The sequence below is a fragment of the Triticum aestivum genome, chromosome 7D, assembly GCF_018294505.1.
Source record: "Triticum aestivum cultivar Chinese Spring chromosome 7D, IWGSC CS RefSeq v2.1, whole genome shotgun sequence".
Classification (NCBI taxonomy): Eukaryota; Viridiplantae; Streptophyta; class Magnoliopsida; order Poales; family Poaceae; genus Triticum; species Triticum aestivum.
The window spans coordinates 510,368,322-510,387,719 of record NC_057814.1 but is presented as its reverse complement, the minus strand read 5'-3'; the positions used below and the strand labels follow the sequence as shown (position 1 = coordinate 510,387,719).

General features: G+C 46.4%; 1 protein-coding gene and 1 long non-coding RNA gene across 2 annotated transcripts in view; both read right to left on the bottom strand.

Annotated features, from left to right (window-relative positions):
• The window catches only part of LOC123164918 (MORC family CW-type zinc finger protein 3), a 12,044-nt gene extending 10,481 nt beyond the window's left edge, over positions 1–1,563 (bottom strand). The window contains exon 1 of the mRNA XM_044582526.1: positions 1,365–1,563. Coding sequence (XP_044438461.1) covers positions 1,365–1,367 — 3 coding nt within the window. The 5' untranslated portion in view covers positions 1,368–1,563. The remainder of the gene's footprint in view (positions 1–1,364) is intronic.
• A 941-nt stretch (positions 1,564–2,504) lies between these two features.
• On the bottom strand, positions 2,505–5,513 carry LOC123166612 (uncharacterized). Its single transcript, XR_006483630.1, has 4 exons — positions 5,401–5,513; positions 4,106–4,163; positions 3,742–3,871; positions 2,505–3,619 (listed from the first exon to the last, which is right to left on the bottom strand). It is a non-coding gene; the product is annotated as an uncharacterized lncRNA (long non-coding RNA).
• Between the last annotated feature and the right edge of the window lie 13,885 nt (positions 5,514–19,398).

Below are 19,398 nucleotides of genomic sequence, written 5' to 3'. Positions count from 1 at the left end.
AACTTAACCCCGTTTTTCTAAAGTAAAACACAAAACATTGGTAGCCAAGACATGAACAGAGCACACTCATAAAAAATCTGAAGTTATAATAATGGGTCATTAAGTATACCAATAGATGGAAGAAAGTGATCCCACATCCACAAATTGTACTACAAAAAAATCCTATTGAGAAATGAAGCACGTGGACAAGCCACTCCTAAGCATTATTAGTTGCCCAGATGCAGCATAGTTACTCTTTCTAGATTTTCAGATAATGCAACCTATTCATGTGCAACCACAAAAGAGTTCAACTCTGGGCCCGTGCCTTGAGGATGCACACAGCCAAACTACTCTTTCTAGATAAGGCAGCAGGGGGGGAACTAGATAGTTATCCCTCTAATAACATGGGAAAGCAACCCTACCAAGTAACACAATGATTCCATATTGCATTCCGCAAGGAACGCGGATGATACAGGCGAACCACAACCCCTCCAAGACCTGGCAGACAAAGCCCCAAAGGCCAACATATCATACACACACTATTGCCAAATACATAACTAAGCACAAACTTCAACATAATATCACCATATACCTCCAAATGATTGAAACTAAGATATGATAAAATAACCGAATACAGCACCAAGGCCATGAATAATGCCCTTGTCATGCAACTAAAGATAATTATCTGATTCCACACATAGCAAGATCAGGACCAAAATACTTCGATTCAACCCCCAAAGCACACAAGACAAAGACCATCGCTTAACTAACATAATTAAAATCATTCCCTGGCTCAAGTAGGCATTCCCACACAAAGTGAAGAAAGCAAGTGAACAGAACAGAGCACGCAAATTGGAAGCATGCAAGTTTGTAGTGCCCATGATTATTATCCCTCCCTTGCGGGCCCTGGAGAAGCGATGACCAATTTGCCAGAAAAGGCATTTTTAAAAGAAGCAGAAAAGAGCTCGGGGACGAGAGGGAATTTAATGCACGGGAGCCCACATTCCTGTTTGTTTTGTTTTGGCTGACACAAAAAAAACAAGGAAAAATCATGCTGCGGTGACGCATGAACCACTACGCGAGCAATGAGCCCGGAACTTTTGCAGAGCACGCGAGGTGCGCGTCGGCCATCGAGTACAACGCAAACGGAGCCGCGCACCCGCTTCGTCCCAAAAACCCCAAACGCCCAAACCCCACCTGCCCGCCAACGACCCAACCAACCCCTAGGACTAGGAGAGCAGCGCAGCACGCACACACCATCGCGCAACCATAACCCCGGCAGCGAACCGAGCAGAACAGGCCCGCGCCCCGCGAAATCCGCGGCGGGGGTCGAGGGAGGGAGGAAGGGGAGCGAAGCTAGGGCTTGTGCGGTACCGAAGGATTACCATTGGCGACGCGGCGGGAGCGGGCGGCGGCGCGGGGGAGAGGGGAACGCGGGCCGGGTTCGGGCCGAGGGATGGAGGAGGAGGACGAGGTGGCGGTTGGAGACTTGGAGGTGCGGGTCTGTTTAGTAAACACGGGGAAGGGAGGAGCAGAGGAAGGCGGAATTGCCTCGCTAAACCCCCGGTGATTGGGCCGCTATACTGTGACTAGCTAAATGCACGTGCGTTGTTACGGGTTTTTTTAAATTTATATACAAATGCATTATTTTGAAAGAACTATAATGATGTTGGTATCCATAGAGCTAAAACAAAGAAATACATCATTCTAGATCTCTCCAATATTTTTCTTTTGCGGGGATAGGAAGACCGAATCTTAGCAGCACAAATATAATACATGCTTCCCTGTTAGAGGTATAAATATGTATAATTCTTAATTGACGTGTTTTTTAAATGACTCATAACACCATAATTCCAGTGATTGTGCCACATACTTTTTGGAATTTATTCACCCTACAATATTATTTTAGGGGGTGAATTTATTCACCCTACAATATTTTGTAGGGGGTCAAACTGAAAAGTGAAGCATGCGTCTTATGACAGAAATTGTAAAGTGAATGAGAGTAATGATCAACCTTTTCAAGAAGTCCTCTACTGATCTACACCTTCAAAAGTTATGATTTCATCAACATAAAAATATATGATATACTTGTAGATACCATGAATTTTGCTTGATATGATATAGCAAGAAACATGGAAGTGCAGTGGTTTGATGCTCAGACTCATCTGCACCCGGTCAAGAAACAAATCATAACAAATTCAAAAAGATCCCATTTTTTGCATGGTAGATACTTTACTGCGTGAGGTCCGCTCCAACTTCTAGATAATTTAGACATCTAGTAGCTCTCAGTAAAAAAGACAAAATAGGGCCAGAACAGTAAACTTTTTTACAGACCCAATTTTGTCTTTTTTTGCCGAGATCTACTCAGATGTCCAAATGATCTGAAAAGTGGAGTGGACCTCACGCACCTAACTATCTACCATGTAATAAGTCATATATTTTTATTTTTTCAAGTATTTGTTTTGTTTTTTCTCTTCAACACGGGTGCAGATGAGCCTGGGCTCATCTATGGGTATTCAAAAACATGGGACAATTTTTTTGCCTTAACATGGGTCAAATGCTGACAATCCAAAACTATAGCTCAAGAAAGTAAACACTCTGTGCATAGAGAAGAAAAGAAAGCATCAACTCCAAATAATTTTTGTCACCAAAATGGTTATGGTCATCCTCTCATTGGTCACTCTCCTTATGTGTCTTGTTCCCCATGGTTGGGCTTTCTCGAACAACTTGACCTTCCTCCAATCCAACACTGGTGCACGTAGGCACGCTGTAGGCTGACTGAACCTATATGCAACTCGTGCCAGACATACATGGGACCCTAAAGGGCACACAAGTATGAAGAAGACGAGGTTGGGCTTGGCATAGTGATCATTGGGGTTGAATCGGTCAATGTGCTCGAACCGCTGCAGTGATGAAACATACGTAGTAGACGCGATCGTCATCACAGTCGGGCATGTAGCACATCCCTTCCAGGAATGTCACCTAGTTGTGCACCCAGTGGCTGGCAGAATCTAAACCATGCCAGCAATAGCACACTACCATTCGTTGCCTCCAACATTGCCGCTACAAGGCTGAAGCATAGTGCCGCCATCGATAGCACCAGTAGGAGTGCACCCAGCCGACTCACCTCCTTCCTCCCCCACACGCAGTACCCACCACCGTGATGCTCTCAATTACAAACAACAATGATGCCATCATCATCCCTGTCGTCTCGTCCTCCTCAAATTCCGCCAACACCTTCGGTTCTTCCGGCCTCGTCCACATGAACGATGACGCAGAGTAAATTTATGAAGAGGCAGTTGGTGTCCTCCCCGCTAGCTCTTCGCCTTCACTCTGCATAGCATCAGGGGGGTGATGGAGGTCGGCACCCATGAGCTCATGTTTCTCTAGGGCTTCGTGAGCACGTCCCCATCCTCCTCTGCGACCTCCACACCCGCCTCATCCGCAGCAGTGTTTCTGTGCTTAACTGAAGCGGGGATAGTTGTGTAATAGCATCCTCTCCTCTCGGGCTGTACAAGCCCTTTCTTTGCAAATTTGTCTTCTCTAAGTTGTTCTATCAATCATCTCTCCATATCTGTTTGGGGAGCTCTATCCAACCATGATGTCTCCAATGCAATTGTAATTTCTCCACCAGTTGGCTCTGTGCAAATCAAACACACATAACCAGTAGTTCATTAGTTGGTTCTATAAAAAATGTTTTAAATACAGGCTTCTCTGTAACTATTAAGGGTATGAGAAAAATGAAGGATGCATCAAACTTACCAAGGCGTTCAATGAAACTTTGTGACAAGTAGCTTGAAAGTTGTTCCCAGTCTCCAAAAGAATCCAAATTGTATTGTTCAAGCTGATCATAGAACTCGAAACGTTTTACTGCTTTAGAGTATGTGTTTTCCTACCATAAAACAAACTTCGGTAACTATTAAAGGAAATGTGAATCTTGATACATAAATACACATGAGCACTATGACTTAGTTGATTCAGACTCGGATATACATGTAACTGTAGTTTATGAAGTTATAGCATCAGTTCTGGAGAAAACTCTCAAACTATAGTACACAATAAAAGGGGACATATAAACCACATTACTTCAAAGGTGATGAACTTGATTTGGAACAGGGGCAAGTACCTAAGACGGGTGGGTAGTAAGGAAGAATCCAACAGTAGGTGCAAACTCATTCCCGTGCCTAAAAGGATTGCAGATAGTGGAGAAGCAATCAGTGGCATATCATATTGCATCACAGAATGGCATCATCCATAACTGAACAACGTTAATCATTAGAACATGTGGAAAATGCGAGTGAAATGAACAAATTATGCAATGAACTTTCACGAACCTAAACAGTGGACAACAATTTTTTCAGGATGTCCCAGAAACAGGTTAAGGGGTCAAACAGAAGAGGGAAAATTGCAAGGCAGCATGATGTTGCTAATCTAGAACTACTCCACAAAGCAAGTTTGGATCTACTCTCAGATCTACTCTCAGAACTACTCCACAAAGCAAGTTTGGATCTACTCCACAAAGCATGATTAATGTTCAATCATTTTAAATGCATACATTCAAAGGCGCATACAGAAAAGCAAAAAAATAAAAGAGGAAGTGGACGAAAGAGGGTAGTTGCGGTCAGGCCTAGCATGTGTTGCTTCGAGCCAGAGCAAGCCAACCCATGCTTGCAAGAATTAGATGCATTATACGTTCAATGTTTGGGGAAAAAAGCATCTGCCCAACATTATGGACACATCATGGAGATAGCTAAGAGAACCACGCTAAGCTGATACAGCAGAGCACAAATTTTTGTTTGTCAAACGATACCAGTATGAACTGCATGGTATTTTTTACTGCATTTCCTAATCCCCAACATACATGAGCACCCTTTTTAGGATTTCTTCCTCCTCATCTTTGTAGCACTCCCACTCTTTTCAATACGCATCCGGGGTCTGATCCACTAACTAATCCTACTCCATCCAGCCTAACTAACACATATAGCAAGGTAGGTCATCCAATGTTAATTGTGCCAAGAACTTAATTATTATTTTTCAAATCAGAACTTGATTTTTCTTAGATGAAATTGTCTCCAGTGTGTATGAAGCATGAATAAATCAAGTTAAAAAAATGCAACAACTACACAATCAAGGATTCTAGTCAAAAATATTCCACATCAGCTAAACATCATTGCATCCGCAACTAATCAGAAGTAGTTATAAAAGTGCAGCAACTACACAAACATCTCAGTTCACAAACTGTAACCCTATTCACTAACTGTAACCCTATTCACTGCTAGTCAAAAAGAATGCTTCACTGAAGTGACATGGCATCACATCTAATATTGTTTAAGTTACCATATTCTTCCTCTACAAAATAAATTATGTACACGGGGAGCAGCTGCAAAGGCGGCGGCGTCCAGGTCCATGCCAATTCTGAACCTGGTGGCGTGCAAGTAGAGCCGGGCAGCAGCGAGCACCTCCACAGCGCCTTCTGCCGACCACCAGTGCCCGCCCTCGGCACCCATGGCTCTGTTGTCTTTTCGCTGCAGCTGCACGAGTACGACACAGGAGCACTAGTAGGCCCACAGGTCAGCCTCCCAACCGGTGCGCCCCAGATGTCAGTGGGAGGAATCATTTTTTTCGCGTAATAAGGAGGCAGTTGATTGCGTGCGGCCAGGCCAGCGGAGGGAGTAGGGTGGGCCGGGGAAGCCTGCGCGGCATCACAGCGGGCCACAAGAGGAGGGAGCGGGCAGTCCCGCCGGCGCTAGTTTAGGCGGCTGGAGCAGGAAGATCAGAGATTGAAGAAGCACGTCGGCCGTTGGATGGACATCCAACAGTCACTGCTGCTAGAATCGTGTGTTCACTGACAAAGCCTTGCGTAAACAAGTCAGCCTCGAAATCTGTGGCGTGTACAGCCCATTTGCTATTATTTTTATATTTTTTACTCATTTTATAATTCATATGGAATTTATTGCAGCCCGTTTTCCATTTTTAGAATTGCCGGCCATTTTCTCGTCAGTACCGGGGTCAAAAAATTAACTAAATATGTGGGAAATTTTGAAAATTCGCAAATTTTTGCTAGGGAACGAAATATTCTTAATCCAAAAAGTAATAGACATACTAAAACAAATTTAAAAATAAATTAGTACTATGTCATGTTAAATCCAATGAAATACGTATAAGATATCAGTGAAGAACAAAAACAAAAAAAGAAACTTATATCCCATTTGCTATAATTTTTTTTGGAATTTTCAACCCCTTTTGATATTACTTTTAACAGACATTGACCATACTCTTAAGCCAGGCCGGAATGCATCCCTCCTCGTCTTGAAAGATTTGCAGCCCAGTAATTCGGAGAAAACAAATAGGCCTAGCTTGGGTATTCTTCAAAAAGAAATACTGGCTACCTATTTTCCCAAAGAACTGGTGCATGAGCATTTAGCTTTATTTATTTATTTATTTACTTACTTATTTATGTTTAGGGGACCATGAGCATGTACCTGAGCCGGATTCATGTGAGAGCCTCCCTTCCAGTTAATTATGGGTTTCTCTATTGGGCCTTCATCAGTGGGCTGCATGTTATCAACAAGTGGAAAATGTGTTCCGTACAAAAAATAGTATGCGCTACGTACGGTACGGGGCACTAAAGGATCGGACCGTGCAACGACTTCCAAAACATTGTGTTTGTCATTCTAACAACATATTGATTCAACCAACAGACGAAATATACTACTGATTGTACATTGAAAACAGCAACAGCAGCAACCAAGGCTGGGGGTGCAACAGAAGCAGTAAGCAGGCCAGAAGAGTGAAGACGCAGCTCTCTCTTCCAAACCAAACATCAGCCATCATTACAAAAGGGCTACCAAAAAAGAACAAGTGTATGCATCAAACTAAATAAAGATCCTACTACACCAAGTGTACGCATCTAACTAACTGGCTCAGTTAGACGTTACTATTTATTAAGCTGTGAAGATTGGCTGACGGCTTGAACCAGATGGGTGCCTAACGGGGGAAACTCCAGCCAGCAGGTCGAAGTCTGATACTTGCGACCCTCTCTCCTACTTTGGGCTGCAGAGCGTGGCGGCACATATCAGGGTATGGTGCATGCAGAGACGCATGGTACGCTGTGTACACACAGTTTTGCCTGATGAACGAAACTGTACTGCCATCATGATCCTTGCCGTCGGTTATCTCCTGGTTAATCGGATAATTCAGTCCGACAAACAGAGAGCATGTACCAAGGCTACTTACCAGCCTCTAGTCAAAAATTCCTGAAGGCCCAGAGAAGCTGGGATCCTGCTCAAAGACCTTGCAGTGATTGTGATTGTATTCTGCGAAACAACACGTCCGGTACGTGCGAACGACCATCAATCTTTCGTCGTCGTCTGATCAAGCCAGGAACCACCTGCAACTGCCATGCCGCTTTTCTTTGAAAGGTTCTGGGATTAGGAAGGGTAGGGACACCAGGCGGCCTACAACATCATATCAAGTTGGAGTCAAATAAAAAAGGGCTCTTGATTTAGTCAATCTTAAGAACAACATGTTATGAGCATGAATATTTTTTCAGCAAATGTTGACAGTAATATAAGCAAGCCATCATGATATCATAGGAAAGTAACATACTGCTATAACAGCCGTTTGTAGCGATGACTGGAGTAGGCCAGCAATACGTCCAGCCATAGAAGGAGTCGACAGCGTAAATGACCTGAGTTCGAATCCTGTCATAAACTTTAGTTTTTTATTTTTTTTAATATATACTACTTCTTTTGCTACTGTACTGGCAGTGGAACCCATAGAGTACTTAGAATACAAGGTTAAGGATGGATTTGTTTCTTTTTAACTTTCTGTACGAATCTGTAGCCAGCCTGCAAGTCATGTACACTGTACTGACAGTGGAACCCACAGAGTACTTAGAATACAAGATTAAGGATGCAATTAACTTTTTATAGAGGGAGAATCATGCACGCAATTAACTCAAATGGATTGGACGTGACTCTATTATTCTCCAACTGCAACCGACAAATTTCCTCCCGCGGGCCAGAGTAGGTTTCTCGATTTGCATGCGGGTTTAACGGAGGGGTTTGATGGAGGCGAGGAGGCGTGTTCAGCCGGGCGTGCAGTGGACGGCGCAGTACTATTCGATTTGACAACTACAACTAGTATATTATAAAAAACAAAGAAGAGTAGTAGAGATAGAGATAAGAATAGAGACTAGGGAGGAGCACCATCTACTGCTTCGTGGGCTACTCCTGCGCTCCATTCGGCGGCCGCAATGTCCCCTACAGCCACTCCCTCCTGCGCTCCATTCGGCGGGCGCTGTTGAAATTTGGGGAGCGCACTCTCGCGACTGCTAGCAGCGACGACTTCACCGACGACGACTTCTTCCCCGACCTCGGCAACCTCTTCCTCAACGACATGGGCGACAACCTCAACGCCAATGGTGCTGCTCCCGTTGCACCGTATGTGTTTCTGTCCTTCCTGTTCGAAATCATGGTAGAATTCATGTTTCTAGTCTGTGTCCTAGATTCGACCTGTTCATCTACTATGCTAGTCTGCATGATTAGTTTAATCTCTGTTATAGCCGTCATGATTTATTTTGTGCTTATTCGTACTAAATCTCGTAGTAACTTGCTCATATATTCAACTGGCGGAACGTCCCCTACAGCCACTCCCATTTCATGGATGGCCTGGTCGATGCCTCCAAGGAGCCCTTCGTCTACTGCTATGAGTGCCCAGTGCCGTTTTGGGGCTCGCCTGCGGACATCGTGCATCACCTGATGCAGGCGTGCGACGATCACTACTGGCCCTTGGCGAAGAACATCAAGTACGCTACGTGCTACCCGTTCACCGTGCCGGAGTCGCTGGAGGATCACCACCGCCTGCTAGTCTCGGAGGAGGACGGCAGCGTCTTCCTCTTGATCGTGGGCACCGGCGAGGCCCGCGCAGGCCGCTGCCCCGTCTCTGTAGTGTGCGTCAGGGGCGCTGACGCTGACACTGACATGAGGCCGATGTACGGGTGCGTGCTCACTATTACTACCCCTCGGAGGTACGTGGGCGGCGACACTGGCTACGTCAAGCTGACTTGGACTCTGCCGAGCTGGGACCTTCCCGCCGATGTGGACATGGAAGACGCACGGTATTATTTGACCCCCAACAATGTGCACGGGGACTCCAAGGAGGTTCACCTGGACATCTGCATTATCAAGTTAAATGTTGATCATTAGTCTCCGCTCAATGTAATCCGATATCTAAGCATGTGGAGACTTCCATGCATGATCTTGCTCTATTGGAGTATCGCGCATGAATAAAAGTGTATCCATTTATGGTTTAGTCTAGAATCTTTCATGTATGAATTTTTACTACAATACTGGTGAAAGACTTATGATGAACCATTTCTTACATATCCTCTGCCCCCTTCCAAGTCATCCTGATTTAATCCCTCCGTCTAGGTGTATAAGGGCATGGTTAATACTTAAATAGTATAGCCAACTGTTGACTATAAGAAAGTGCCATGTCATCTGTAGCCAACATGTATAACAATGGATACTCAAAAACTAATTCTTGAAGATCATTTCTTGCAAAGCACAATAAGAGTTATTTCTTCACAAGTTTTGGATGCAGGTTGAACAGTTGAACACTTTTGTTTGCAAAAGATACTTTTTTATCTATTTCACCCGGATGTTTGTGAGCTCTGGAGATGAAATAATATCCGAACAAACCTATCGACACCCGTTACACATGAGATGACCCCCACATCCTTTGTCAAAATAAACAACTCCCCGATCAATGCATTTCACTCTTCCGTGCAACGCACGGGCACCTTACTATAGATTAGTACGACCAAAAATGGAACTAACATTATATATAGTACGATAAATGATGATGCATGTCACCTAAAATTATATCATTGAAAACTATGTTCAAATACGAATCCAACGATATTGTTTTTGTTGACATGCACTAACATTTTGTCAGTTAAATCTTTAGTCAAATTCAATGGGGGATAAACCACGACCGATGTAGTACTAGTGTAGAGGGCGGCGCTGCACGGGAGTCTCGCCCCGCTCGTGGCGCGGCAGTAAAGCCGTCATATCACAAAACCCAACCACTCCCAGTAATAAGTGGCCTGGTAAAATAAACGGACAAGCAACCATCACATCCCTCCGTCTTTTTTGCATTTCATCTCTCTGCATTTACTTTCTCCGGTTCATCTCGCACACTCGATCCCTAGCTACTACTCCTAGTATCCCTAGCTACTACTCCTAGGGCCAGTTCTTTTGGCGGCTTCCCCAGCTTTTCCCATAAGACTAGTCACAGTGGAGAGTAACATTAAGGCGCCTCACTCATTTATTTGGGCTTCTAAACTACTACTAGTAGTACCTCCGTCCTGGTTTATTCCTCACCATTGTAATTTATGCTAAATTTTGACCAAAGATTTAACTGATAAAATATTAGTGCATGTGACATGCACTAACATTTCATTAGTTAAATGTATGATCAAAATTTGACACAGATTACAATGGGGACCAATAAACCAGGACGGAGGTAGTAGTTATGGGATTACTAATCTAGAAGCCTAAAAGAACTGGCCCCTGGTACTCCTACTAGTAGTAGTACTCAAGTTGGAATTCCAATTGCACGGCACAACTTGTTAGGCAAAAAATTCGATACAGGGTGTAGGAAGCGGTTTGGGAATTTGCATGCCTTTCCAACCAGTGAGATACTTCGTACAAAGTACGACAGAGAAATAACCACAGAGAAGGAAGCTAAAAGTAAACAATCAAACGAGCATTTTTGCATTTGTTTTGCATTGAATCGTTTCACAAGCTTGACTAGTGTTGTTTTTCTACTTTTACAAAAAACGCATCGTAATGTTAAAACGTGCATTTGCACGTACATAAGTAATAGTAGTACTCCCTCCGTCTAGGTGTATAAGTCTTCCCTCCTTCTTGGTCACGGTGCACAACCAAAGATGACTTATTGACCTGGACGGAGGGAGTAGCACAGTCTGCAAGCATATATCGAGAGAGACGTGTAGTGCGATAGTATATAGTAAAGTTTGTGCTATATGCACGTACTTGCAAAATGCGTACGAATACACAAGGTTTCCAAACTTTCCCTTTTACATACTTGATTAAGGACGCTAAAAATTCCTGAATGTTCGGGATTTATCATTTGCGTCCCAAAACTAATGAGATCGCCTTACGAAACAAAAATTATACTCCTCCTAAAAGCCACGGCGCTCGCAGGAGCGCTTGCGGCGCGCCACGAGTGCCCTGGTGCGCGGCCGTTTCCCAGCGCGCCGACACAATGCCTCTTCCCCAGCCTCGCAACTCGCGAGGTGCTGATTGGCGGCTTGCCGGCGGGCGAGCGCGATCTCACCGGTGTGGTGATCCGGCGCCAACAGGTACTCCTCCTCGCTGGAAGCATGCACCCGATCCACGCACCGCCAAGCGTAGATGAGGCGCTTGGGCCCGACTGCACTCAGGGCGTCGGCACGGGCGTCCTCCGCCACCCTCACGGCCCTCGCACGAGCCTTCTGCCAAAGAGCCAATTGCCTGACTCTCTCGGACGCGACATAGGCCTCCCAGGCAGCTTGTTCCGCGGTGCGCTTCTCTTCCTCGGCCTTCTTCTCCGCCTCTATTTTGGCGCGCTCTGCTGGAGGCAAAGCCTCCCACAAGGCGACATCCATTTCTTTCCAAAGCTCCTCAAGGCTGGGGGGCTCGGCGGGCAGCGCGGCGTTCTCCTCATAGCGAGGAGCCGACGCGTCCTCCGGCGCGCGTGCTGGCGAGATTGGGAACACGGACGCGTCCACCTCGACGCGTCACGGCGAGGAGCGGAACACCGACGCGTCCTCCTCGACTAGTGGCGGCGAGGAACGGAACGGCGACACATCGCGTCACGGCGAGGAGCGGAACGCCGACGCGTCCTCCTCGACTAGTGGCGGCGAGGAATGGAACGGCGACGCGTCGCGTAGCGGCGAGGAGCGGAACACCGACGCGTCCTCCTCGACTAGTGGCGGCGAGGAATGGAACGGGGACGCATGACCGTCCGCGCGGTGCAGCGAGGGGCTCCTAGGGCTTGGGAGGGGCGATGCCATGGTGGTTGACGTGAGAGGGAGGGGGAGGAGATAGCGATGAACGTGAACGTGAGGGGGAGGTGATAGCGATGTCGTGGGAGGCGCAGTATTTATAGCGAGCAATGCCACACCTACGTAAGATATGGACTGAGCTGCACTGACTTAACTGCAGGTCCAGTTGCGTCACTGACATGTGGGCCAGACCCCTGTTGGGCCCATATGTCAGTGACCCAATGCACCTGCAGTTAAGTAACAGCTACGTGGGCATATTTGTTGGAGTAAATTACGGGGGAGCGAAGGGGTGGAAATATTGCTGGTCACAACGGATTGGACGAGCGTGGGGGGAGGAGAGTCATGCATGCAGATTTTTTCACACGGGGTGGAGTGGTGGGACCGCCGGAGGGAGAAGGAGAGTTTGGCAGGCATATTGTTTCCACACATGGAGAGGAAAAGATTTGGAGACGAACGGGCTTCCTGCAGGTATGGGGAACGGTGCATAGTAAGTCATCTTGCATGCCGGGCTAGGTATAGTCTCAAGTCATTAAAAACATACACGCCCCACACATGTCATATTTCAAGGTGCACTAAATTATTGCATGCGATGATTAAGGCTGGCCATAATGGTGATATCTTAGCTGGTATCATGCACACGAGAATAGCAAACATGCTGATGTGGCAAAGAATTAAAGAAGAGAGGGGGGTTAGAGTAACTAGTGTTCATGCATGCATTGGTAAACACATATTTTTTGTGAACAACGACATCACTAGTTGAGTACTTTTGCAGACTTCAAAAACTATTCCACCGCCTCTACTATCTTGCTAAGAGTAGGTGAAATTTTTGAATCGAGCCCTTTAAACTAGAAGGGAGGTAGTGGTACTCTAAGACTGGTCATAGTGGGGAGTAACTTAGACTAGTAACATGCATATGTTACTAGTCTATGTTACTACCTCTATAGTGCATAGTATCATAGGTGGTCTCATTTATTGCCATGCATGACACATAGTAGCATCACATTTATTATGTTACGGTATCTACCTATGTTACTATAACCATCTCTCTCTTCTTTAATTGCCTACCACATTAGCATGTTTGCGAGTCCCAAGTGCATGATACTACTTATGTTACCCCCACTATGGCCAGCCTAATAGCTAACCTTGTTGTGATGACAAGATAGGATATGGCACGCACCTGGACGGAGGAACTAGTCTGCATTGTGCATTTAAGTTTTGTCTGAAGTCAATGTACCTCTACTTTCACCAGACTTATAGAAAAATGTGTCAACATTCACAATGTCAAATCAATATTTTTACACTCATTATAAAACGTAGTTCTTATACTCATTATAATCAGTATTGTAGATATTGATATTTTTAGTATAAATTTGGTCGTGGGATTTCATTGATGCCTGTCAAAGCGTGGAGGAAGCGGAGCTTAGGGCTTGCATTGCCGGTCTCTACATAGGTATTTCTCTTCATAATCCTGTAATTTTAGATACTGATTGCGCTTCTGTGGTAGCGTCTCTTGCATCGGGGGACCATGATAGGTCTGCTATGCGTGACCTGAAGATGAAAGCGTTGAGCATCTCGAAGTTGATCAACAATCTTCAATTGTCAAAGATTAGCCGTTCGGCCAATAAGGTGGCACACTTAATCGCTAAGTATAGCTTTGACAATAGATTAGATGGTATTCTTGTAAATAACGTACCGCCCTGTGTGGTGAATATTGTATCAAATGAGTGTACTGGTGTTGCTGGTTAATTAATATAAGGTGGTGTTCAAAAAAAGTATAAATTTGGTCAAACACTTTGCAAACGGTTGACGGGAGTAAAAAGGACCAGAGGGAGTATCATGCTGGGGAACGTAGCAGAAATTCAAAATTTTCTACGCATCACCAAGATCAATCTATGGAGTTTACTAGCAACGAGAGGGAAGGAGAGCATCTACATACCCTTGTAGATCGCGAGCGGAAGCGTTCAAGAGAACGGGGTTGATGGAGTCGTACTCGTCGTGATCCAAATCACCGATGATCCTAGCGCCGAACGGACGGCACCTCCGCGTTCAACACACGTACGGAGCAGCGACGTCTCCTCCTTCTTGATCCAGCAAGGGGGGAGGAGAGGTTGATGGAGATCCAGCAGCACGACGGCGTGGTGGTGGAAGTAGCGGGATCCCGGCAGGGCTTCGCCAAGCGCAAGCGGGGAGGAAGAGGTGTCACGGGAGGGAGAGGGAGGCGCCAGGGCTTAGATATTGCTGCCCTCCCTTCCCCCCACTATATATAGGGCCAAGGGAGAGGGGGGGGGGGCGCAGCCTTGGCCCTTCCTCCAAGGAAGGGTGCGGCCAGGGAGGAGTCCTTCCCCCCAAGGCACCTCGGAGGTGCCTTCCCCCTTTAGGACTCTCCCTTTTCCTTATCTCTTGGCGCATGGGCCTCTTGGGGCTGGTGCCCTTGGCCCATATAGGCCAAGGCGCACCCCCTACAGCCCATGTGGCCCCCCGGGGCTGGTGGACCCCCGGACCCCTTTCGGCACTCCCGGTACAATACCGATAAAGTGCGAAACTTTTCCGGCGACCAAAATAAGACTTCCCATATATAAATCTTTACCTCCGGACCATTCCGGAACTCCTCGTGACGTCCGTGATCTCATCCGGGACTCCGAACAACTTTCGGGTTACCGCATACTAATATCTCTATAACCCTAGCGTCACCGAACCTTAAGTGTGTAGACCCTACGGGTTCGGGAGACACGCAGACATGACCGAGACGACTCTCCGGTCAATAACCAACAGCGGGATCTGGATACCCATGTTGGCTCCCACATGCTCCTCGATGATCTCATCGGATGAACCACGATGTCGAGGATTCAATCAATCCCGTATACAATTCCCTTTGTCTATCAGTATGTTACTTGTCCGAGATTCGATCGTCGGTATCCCGATACCCTGTTCAATCTCGTTACCGGCAAGTCTCTTTACTCGTTCCGTAACACATCATCCCGTGATCAACTCCTTGGTCACATTGTGCACATTATGATGATGTCCTACCGAGTGGGCCTAGAGATACCTCTCCGTTTACACGGAGTGACAAATCCCAGTCTCGATTCGTGCCAACCCAACAGACACTTTCAGAGATACCTGTAGTGCACCTTTATAGCCACCCAGTTACGTTGTGACGTTTGGTACACCCAAAGCATTCCTACGGTATCCGGGAGTTGCACAATCTCATGGTCTAAGGAAATGATACTTGACATTAGAAAAGCTCTGAGCAAACGAACTACACGATCTTGTGCTAGGCTTAGGATTGGGTCTTGTCCATCACATCATTCTCCTAATGATGTGATCCCGTTATCAACGACATCCAATGTCCATGGTCAGGAAACCGTAACCATCTATTGATTAACGAGCTAGTCAACTAGAGGCTTACTAGGGACATGGTGTTGTCTATGTATCCACACATGTATCTGAGTTTCCTATCAATACAATTCTAGCATGGATAATAAACGATTATCATGAACAAGGAAATATAATAATAACCAATTTATTATTGCCTCTAGGGCATATTTCCAACATATCATGCATGCGGAGTAGGCAAAAAAATTGCTTGTCTAAAAAAAGGCAAAAAATTGCTCATTTATAGCCGGTCGAAGTCTCAAAGGGCGCGATCGTGCGAGGGAGGCGAAGGTCATGGGAGGCGCGACGTTTGACGGAATTAAGTGAAGTTACATCCACGCGCCGGCATGGCGTGCGAACATGCAGAAGCTATACCGTCAGGCCTATGATATGGGTCTAGAAGACATGACATCTAGTGGGTCCCGCATAGTTCTCGAGAACTCTTTGGGGGCTTGCAGCCGTTTATCCACCGGGCAAGCCAGCAACCCCACGCCGTTCGCACGCCCTACTCGTCCCCGTCTTCTACCTTACAACAGTTCGCTCCCAGTCATCCCGTCCTTTCACATTAGTTCGCTCCCAGTTTTCTTTGCGGGGTACAACAGTTCAACTTCTCCTAACCCTCCTCCAAAATCCATGGCCTCCAAATCTCCATGGTCACCGCTGAGTACCAGGTTAGAGCCGTCACCGGCGATCAGTTCATCGTCATCTACACACGTGGATCCGAGACGGTGAAAGCATGGCTTGCTCGCTTCCTACGCATGTTCAACAGTTCAACGGATGAGTGGGTCGCTGGGCTAGATGTTGAGTACACCACAGTCCTGGGACGAGAGAAGGATCGAAAGGACGAAGAGAGGAAGAAGCCTACCGTGATCCAGGTTTGCGTACATAACGTTTGCTTGGTCTACCACATATGCCATGCCGACGTTGAGTGCCAGGATTTTAAGAACTTCCTCAAGGACAAAAGAGTGAAATTCGTTACTGTAGGCTTTAAGAACGACAGGGATGTCCTGCGTCGGATAGGTCTCGTTGTAGGCCAGCCCTTCGATCTCCAGAAGGCAAGCCTGGTGTCCTCCTCTCAACCTTCAATGCTGACCCTGGCAGCAACCATGATTGATCCTTCATACGCTAAACTGAAGAAACCTCATCACGAGTTTCATCATGCATGGGAGTCGAAGACATTAGATGAAGATCACATCCTGTACGTAGCAATGGATGCCTACCTTTGTTTAAATATCTACAAGGGTTGGATGAAGAAGCAGAGCCCAGTGTCCGGTTCAAGCAAAGAAGCGTCGGCGAAGAGGAAGAGGAAGAGGGACGAGGACGAAGTCGAGGACGTGGACTCGGACTCCGAGTAGGTGGCAGTGCCGTCGCTCATGCTGGTTCTACTGCAGTGTCAAGCGGACTAGTTGCTTAGTTTATTTTCAAGGGTGTGTTGTGCTGAGGCCCCAGCAGAACTATGTTTATGTTCTTTCTCGTTATTTGAACTCTTTAGTATGTACAGTAGTACTAGTACTATGTCTTACTACTGTTCTTCTTGCAGTTGGTACTACTGCTCGTATCTTCGTGTTCCTACTGTACTTAATACGTTCGTACTAGTAGTATAATTTGGGTCAGTCGATTTGTGAAAGAAGTTCGATGGAGCGAAGGAAGAAGACGGCAGAAGAGGTGGAAGAAGCCCTTCTAGCCATCCATGTGTCAAACGGCTCACATGAGTCGACTGACCCAAATTGCTCCTTCAGATTGCAGGATCCACGTGGCATTCAAGGTCTCGAAGGTAGATTCCACATCCGCACCCGGTTTGCGGGCTCGACGCGCGCGCGACCGGCTTCCGCCGCGACAGCCACCATGCGCGCCTCCTCCGCGCGGGCGGAGACGACAATGACACGCTAGTTCCTCCTCGCCGGCGTGCTGGAGCACGCGCTCGTCCTCCTCTTCATACGCTGCGTGCATAGATGCGGCTCCACCAGCTGCTCACGTGCTTGGTAGCGCGGCGGCATCACGAGGAGGGACTGCAGACGACGTGAGCGGGCGAGCCTTCGGCTTCATGGCACAGGGATGGCGGCGACACGGCGGTGATGGGCGAGAAATTGTTGGTCGGAGCAGGCGGGCGTTGGCATGCGCAACGGCGGCGGCATATTGATGAGTGCGCGTGTGGGAGCTTACTTTAGTTTTATATATAAGGTTGGTCAAACTTAAAAGAAAACCGTACTAGTACACGTAAACATTAGACTTAGGCATCGCTTTTATTAGTTAGTACCACATCCACGATACGGAATCCTGTGCAAGCGCGTGAACCGCGGCCGCGCGGTCGATCAAACGGTGCGTCACCGTGTCGCGCTCGAAGAACATCCACCGAATCTTTTTGTGTGTGTGAAAACAATCCTCGAATATTACTCAATTTTTTTTCCTGTGAAAGTTCTTGACGCTGCAATATTTCCATATATTTGAATTTAGCTCCAGTTCGTGTTTATTTGGATTTGGACGTTTTAGGTGCGCCCTAGTTTTTTTAATACTGATTTTGTGTGTGTGACTGAGAGAGAACGTGTGTATGTGTCCATATGTGTGTTGTGGCGGAAGGGCAATGTGGAGACGGTGTGCGTGTGATACAGACATAGAGAGGTGTGAATGTGCAAATGATCATGCATGAGTGAGACATAGACAGATGCCGATACGTTGTGTATACATGAGAGAACGGTCTTCTAGTTTACTTGTGTGTGTGTGTGAGAGAGAGAGAGAGAGAGGGAGAGAGAGAGAGACAGAGAGAGGAGCATCCGTAACACAACAACCATCTCTCTCTATTCGTTCGCCCCTCGCACGGTTGCATGCAACACATGCATCAACGCGCACATTTTGACACCCTCACCCGGACCCTGCCCACCTCAAGGCCCGCACAATCTCTTCGTGAATACCCATTTCTCTCCTTAGGTTTGTTTTCTCTCAATATCTGACACACACACACACACAGACACACGCAACACAACACACACACACACACACTCCCCCGAGCACACAATTCATCCCCATCCAAGGTTATACGGCGACCACTCTCGCTTGTGCTTCTTTGCACCCCAACATGCACAATACCTCAATCTTCAAAGAGGGCATCGAGCAGATCGAAGACGGCGACCACACCGCGCTAGAGAATGCGGGGTCATTTGGAAGCAGGGTGATGTGACGACGGCTGACTGACTCCTCCCCCCACCCTCTCTCTCTCTTGCACAAAATTACCAATCCCACTCTCCCCCGCACAAAATTGTCAATCCCTCAACCCACGAGATCCTTCCCCTCTCGTCCATGTTTTTCCAGCTCTCTCATCAAACATGTTGTCTCTTCTCCTTCCACGTATACATAATCCATATGCACACGCATCTCATGTATATTACATGTATCCATCTTTCTCACAGACCTAACTTCTTCCTCTCTCTTTCTCTCTCTATCTCTCTCTCTGTCTCATTAGGTTTGTCTCCTACTCTCTCATCCACATACATACAATCTTTCCCGCCCTATCTGCTCCATCTTCAAAAGCTCTCTCTGCACGTTTCATTCACACATTGGGATATGTCAAAATGTTGCTTCTATAATGGCTGATGTAGAGTTATGGTTGTTTTTGTTGCATCCTACAAAGTAATAACTATGAAATGCATTTAGATTCTCATTTGACTGGGATTATGTGAGTTTGAGCATGTTGTGAAGTACTATAGACCTTGTATACATCTTGGGATTCGACAATGATTGTAACTATTGAATTGTATAGACCATTACATTCGAAGTCAATAGCCTAATATATTTATTTCACAATTTCAACAAATGATTAGTTCACTACAAACTAAGAAAACAAATGTGTACTCCCTCCGTTTTTATTTAAGTCCGCGTATTAGCATTGGTCAAAGTCAAGTTTTGTAAACTCTCAGAAAGCTTATAACAAAAAATATTAACATATACAATAACAAATAAATACCATTAGATTCATT